Source organism: Notechis scutatus, chromosome 14, assembly GCF_049901735.1.
Source record: "Notechis scutatus isolate UNSWTSFEM ecotype Mainland chromosome 14, rNotScu1.2, whole genome shotgun sequence".
In the NCBI taxonomy this organism is placed as follows: Eukaryota; Metazoa; Chordata; class Lepidosauria; order Squamata; family Elapidae; genus Notechis; species Notechis scutatus.
Genome location: NC_142022.1, coordinates 8,668,961 through 8,674,960, shown reverse-complemented (window position 1 = coordinate 8,674,960; position 6,000 = coordinate 8,668,961). Strand labels below are relative to the sequence as shown.

The following is a 6,000-nucleotide window of genomic DNA, read 5'->3' as shown; positions in this document are numbered from 1 at the left end:
GGGAAAAAAAGGCGATTCGTGACTGGTCCTCGCACTTATGACCGTCGTCGCAGCCTTCCCCACAATCACGGGATCAAAATCGGGGTGCTGGGCAGCCGGGTGGTATTTAAAACAGTAGCAATTCGAGGCCACGTGGCCGCAACCTTCCCAGCTGGCAAAACCAATGGGAGGGGAGAAGCCGGATTCACTTAACGACGGATTTGCTCAACAAGCCTGGCCAAAATAATAATAATAATCGGGCGTGATTCGTTTTAACAACCCCGCTTGTTCTTACGACCTTTTCCGGTGCCATCAGAAGCTTCTAAAGGGTCGCGAAATGAAAGTTTGTAAACAGGCCTCTTGATAATATCACCAGATGTTGACACCTCCGTGATTCGGTTTCACCCAGATAGACTGCCTTTGGAGTTGGAGGTTCTGGCAGATCCAGCTAGACGGCAACTCCTTGCCTTTGCAGGTGACACCTGGCCAGCTCTGAAGCAGGTGGCACTTACCTACATAGATAAAGCTGTATAAATAAACATTTATTTATCTGTTAAGTGTATTTGCCGTCTGTCTGTCTCGCCGTAAGGACCTCTTTGGGCTCTGTTGTTCTTTTTGAGCAATGGGGTTGGACCAGATGACCTCCAAGATCCCTTCCATGGTTATTCTGTCTTTTGAGCAGGGGGTTGGACTAGAAGACCTCCAAAAACCCCTTCCAGCTCTGTTATTGTCTTTTTAAACAGGGGGTTGGACTAGATGACCTCCAAAGTCCCAGCTCTGTCATTTTTCCTTTTTTTTCTGTATTCTGAGCAGGGGGTTGGACTAGATGACCTCTCTAAGTCCCTTCCAGCTCTGTCATTCTCCCTTTTTTGAGCAAGGGGGTTGGACTAGATGACCTCCAAAGAACCAGCTCTGTCATTCTCCCTTTTTGTGCAAGGGGTTGGATTAGATGACCTCCGAGGCCCCTTCCAGCTCTGTCATTCTCCCTTTTGAGCAAGGGGTTGGACTAGATGACCTCCAAAGACCCAGCTCTGTCATTCTCCCTTTTGAGCAAGGGGTTGGACAGATGACCTCCGAGGCCCCTTCCAGCTCTCTCATTCTGTCTTTTTGAGCAAGGGGTTGGACTAGATGACCTCCAAAGTCCCAGCTCTGTCATTCTTCCTTTTTTTTCTGTATTCTGAGCAGGGGTTGGACTAGAAGACCTCTCTAAGTCCCTTCCAACTCTGTCATTGTCTTTTTGAGCAAGGTGGTTGGACTAGGTGCCTTCTGAGGACCCTTCCAGCTCTTTATTCTGTCTTTTTTGAGCAAGGGGTTGACTAGATGACCTCCAAAGAACCAGCTCTGTCATTCTGTCTTTTTGTGCAAGGGGTTGACTAGACGACCTCCAAAGAACCAGCTCTGTCATTCTCCCTTTTTTGAGCAAGGGGTTGGACTAGATGACCTCCGAGGCCCCTTCCAGCTCTCTCATTCTGTCTTTTTGAGCAAGGGGGTTGGATTAGATGACCTCCAAGGCCCCTTCCAGCTCTGTCATTCTGTCTTTTTTGAGCAAGGGGGTTGGATTAGATGACCTCCAAAGACCCAGCTCTGTCATTCTGTCTTTTTTTGAGCAAGGGGGTTGGACTACATGACCTCCGCAGTCCCAGCTCTATTCCGGTAAGTAGACGAGGAGTAGAGGCAGGCGGGAAGGTTGGGCCCCTTCTCCTCCTCCTCCCCCCCCCCCCTCGCTTGGAAGTTTGGCTCAAAGTTTTGTTTTTCTTTTTTTGGGGCTCCAGCGCGGCTCCTGATTGGCGGAAAAGTTGCGAGTGAGTGTGGAGGGGGGGGCGGAGGAGGCGGGGCCGGGCTTTCCCCTCCCCTCCCGCCGCGACTCCTCCGGGCCGCCGCCGACGCTGCGCCCCCCTTTTCCCCTCCCGACGGAGCGATGCGCCCCATGGAGGCGCTGCTGCCTTGGGGGCTCCTGGTCTTTTGGGGCGCCCTCCTGGCCCGGCAGGTGCGAGGCCTCCGGCACAGCGTCTACTGGAACGCCAGCAACCCCAGGTAGAGCCAGAACCGGAGGGGAGGGGGAGGAAATGGGGAGGGGGGCGCCGCCAGGGTTCCTTCGCCCATCCTCCACTTCCCGGGCTCTGGAGTGGTCAAACGCAGCCCCTCCCTTCTTCCTTCGCTCCCCTTCCTTTTCTTTCTTTTCCTTTCCTTCTTTCCTTCCTTCTGCCTCTAATCCTCCCTTCTTTCCCCTTTCTTTTCTTTCTTTCTTTCATTCCTTCCTTCTTTCCTTCCTCCCTTCTCCCCCTAATCCTTCCTTTGCTCCCCTTCCTTTTCTTTCATTCATTCTTTTTCTTTTTCTTCCCTGCCTTCCTTCTCCCCCTAATCCTTCCTTCCCCTTTTCTTTCTTTCTTGCATTCCTTCTTTCCTCCCTCCCTCCTTCCTTCCTTCTCTTCCTCCTTTCCTTTCCTTTCCTTTCCTTTCCTTTCCTTCCTTCTTTTTCTTTCTCTTCCTTCCTCTCTTCCTCTCTCTCTCCTTCCTCCCTTCCTTCCTCCCTTCCTTCCTCCCTCTCTCCCTCCCTTTCTCTCTCTCTCTCTCTCTTTCTTTCTTTCATTTCTTCTTTCCTCCCTCCCTCCTTCCTTCCTTCTCTCCCTCCTTTCCTTCCCTTTCCTTCCTTCCTTCCTTCCTTCCTTCTTTCTCTTTCTCTTCCTTCCTCTCTTCCTCTCTCTCTCTCCTTCCTTCCTTCCTTCCTTCCTTCCTCTCTCCCTCCATCTCTTTCTTTCTTTCATTCATTCATTCCTTCTTTCCTCCCTCCTTCCTTCCTTCTTCCCTCTAATCCTTCCTTCCTTTCTTTCCCGGGAGGGGGGAACTGAACCCCCCCATTCTCCTCCGACTTTTGCAAGCGCTTGCACCCCAGAAAGGCCTCCACCCCCCAAAAACCCAGGCGGACGGGCAGGAAGAAAGCGCCCCCTCTCCCTTCCCTCCCCCAAAATTGGGACCCTCCCCCTTCTATCTCTTTTGCCCCCCCTTTCCCCATCCGCGTCTCTCCTTTAAACAGAAGTTTTCTCAAAACTTTTCTGGCGGGAAGGAAGGAGTTAAAACGGCGGGCGGGGGTCGCGGGGAGGAGATCTGGGCGGGGGGCTTCGGCTGTGCCCGTCTCCATGTTGCGCGCTCAGCATCTTCTTTGTTTCAAGGCCGCCCAGGTGCCCGCGGCCTCCCCCCTTTTCTTTCCTCCATTTCCTCCATTCGCTTTTCCCTTGGCTCTCCCCCCTTTTATTGGGGAAGGGGCTAAAAACGGAGCCCCCTCCTCCCTTGCTTCTGCTCCACCATGGGGAAGAAGGGGGGAAACGCCCCCCCCCCCCACCTCTGCCACTTTTAATTGAGCAATGGGCTGAGCCGGGGGTGGTTTGGAGCGGGTGGGGGGGGGGCTGAGATTCAGCTTTATAATTTTGGGGAGGGGGCTGGTAAACAGGTTGTTGTTTGCATACATCCCCCCCCTCACTTCTCTTTCCAAAATATGCATTTTTTCTCCCCTAATAGTTAAGGCTGGCTGTATCACAATGATGGTTGTCTCCTGTTTCTTCTTATTAACCAGTTGGCTGGTTCTTTTTTTATTCTTCTTTTATTCTTATTTCATTCTTCTTTCATTCTTATTATTTCTCCTTCCTTTGGATACCTGTGTCTTTTCCCATCTTATTTTAATGGTGATTATTTCCAGGGTTGTCTCCTGTTTCTTCTTATTAATCAGTTGGCTGGTTCTTTTTTTATTCTTCTTTTATTCTTATTTCATTCTTCTTTCATTCTTCTTTTATTCTTATTATTTCTCCTTCCTTTGGATACCCGTTTTTTTCCCCCCTTCTTGTTTTTCTGGTGATTATTTCCAGGGTTGTCTCCTGTTTCTTCTTATTAATCAGTTGGCTGGTTCTTTTCTTCTTCTTTCCTTCTTCTTCTTTCCTTCTGATTATTTCTCCTTCCTTTGGATACCCGTTTCTTTTCCCCTTTTTGTTTTTTTCTGGCATGTTTGGCATCTTTTCCTTGGCAGACACCTTTGAAGCCAGTAAGTTGCATTTCTTCAAACAAACCAGGATTAACTCCTGAAGCTGGCTACAGATGTTGCATTTAACTAGCTTTTTTTTTTTTTTCCCTGGGCTTAAGTAATTAAATAATAATAATAATAATTCTGAACAAACCCAGGTTTACTTGCAAGGCAAAAAAAAAAAAAAAAAGCTTAAAACTTAGCACAGGTGGAGAAAAATAAAATTCACCAGGACTCTGTTTTTGTTTTTTTCCACAATTCTTTCTCTGCCATTTATAATCTGTAAAGGGAATTGCAGAGAGGCGTGTTTTTGGAGGGGAAACATACATTTTTTCCTCCTGGCCTCAGCAAAACCTTTGAAACTAAGGGAGGGGAGAGAGACTCCTGTAATATATAAAGCATCAAGGATTTTTGGGGTCACCCGAGGCTGAACAGAACACCCAACATCTGGAGCAAAAGGCCCAGCTGTTTTACCACAAAGTAGTCCTGGACTTACCACCACAATTAAACCCAGGATATAGGTTGCTAAGCAAGACATTTCTTAAGTGCGTTTTGCCCCGTTCTACGACCTGCCTCTTGCCGCGGTTCTTAAGCGAATCGCCACCATGGCGGCTAAATGAGTCCCATGGTTCTTAAGCAAATCGGGCTTCTCCGCTGACTTTCCAGAAGGTCACAAAAGAAGAAACTGCGTCGTAAATACGAGTCGGTTGCCCAGCGTCTGAATTTGGAGCACAGATGCATGGGGATGTTGTGTGAAAACAGTTGTGGGTCACTTTTTTTAAGAGCAGTTGTAACGTCGGTCACTAAATGAACTGTTGTAAGTCTACCGTGTTTCCCCCCAAAATAAGACGGAGTTTTATATTAATGTTTGCTCCAAAAGATGCATTAGGGCTTAATTTCTGGTTAGGGCTTAGTTTCAGGGAAAGACAGGTCTAAATGCATCTGTCTGGCTGACAACCTTAACTGGGGTTTATTTTTAGGGTAGGGCCTATATTACGAGCATGCTGCAAAATCGTGCTAGGACTTAATTCTCCAGTTGGGTCTTATTTTCAGGGAAACAGGGTAGGATTATCAGTCTTCTGGGTGGGAATTTGATCCTGGGCTATAGAATTCTAATTTTTTTTTCTTATCCCCTTCTTTAAAAGCAACTTCAGAAAAGAACCACCTGGGTGGTTGGTGGAGGGAGGTGTGTGTTTGTGTGTCGAGAGAGACAGTTGTGTTCCTGGGAGAGAGAGACATTCCAGCTTGTTTTTGCTGCTCTCAGCGTGGGAGAAGTTAGTTGGCAGCAAATTTGAGGCCTGCTTAAACCCACACCAGAAGGACTGCGGGAAGAGCTAGCCAGCCACTCCCGCTACCTCTCTAGGGAGGGGTTGACAGGTAAAAAAGAAACAACTCCCCAAACAATTTGCTTCCCGTTGCACAATGTCGGTCCTTTCCCTGCACCAAGAAATCTAGTCTCTTAGGGAGAGGTGGCTTCCGCTCTCGTCTTTTCCTTGCAAAACCAACTTCTTTGATGGATTTGGTTTTTGAAACTGTATATATGTTGAGTTTGCAAGAGGAGAGGGGAGGCTTTCTCTCCCTGAGAGACTAGATTTCTAGGTGCAGGGAAGGGATGTTTATTTTTGCAAAAGCGTGCAAATATGTGTGCTTGTTGTTTTTTTAAATTTAGGCGCATTGATTCGTGGCTCAAAGCAGCGTGCAAATCGAATGCAAACCTTAAAATGTTCGAATAAAAGCCTACGGGAGGGTGGATGCAAACGTGAAACCAGAATCATGGTTCAAAATGATAGAATAGGAACATTAAAAGCATGCAAGGGAATGCAAACATTAAAATAGAAACATAGTTCCAAACCACAGAAGAGAAACATTAAAATAAAAGCATGCCATGGGATGCAAACATTAAAATAGAAACACCATTCTAAACAACGGAATGCAAAGTTAAACTACATTGTTATCCGATGCAAAAAAAAAGATATTTTTGGTGACAATGTTGTTTTTCCTCTCCAGAA

The 6,000-nt window shown here is 47.6% G+C and overlaps 1 protein-coding gene across 6 annotated transcripts in view; it reads left to right on the top strand.

Annotated features, from left to right (window-relative positions):
* Positions 1-1,803: 1,803 nt before the first annotated feature.
* The window catches only part of EFNA4 (ephrin A4), a 44,133-nt gene continuing 39,936 nt past the window's right edge, over positions 1,804-6,000 (top strand). For 3 of the 6 annotated variants that reach the window (XM_087943778.1, XM_087943779.1, XM_087943777.1), the window contains exon 1: positions 1,804-2,013. In XM_087943778.1, the coding sequence (XP_087799904.1) occupies positions 1,898-2,013 (116 nt within the window). In that variant the 5' untranslated portion in view covers positions 1,804-1,897. The remainder of the gene's footprint in view (positions 2,014-6,000) is intronic. The other 3 variants (XM_087943775.1, XM_087943776.1, XM_087943774.1) reach the window with 1 other exon arrangement.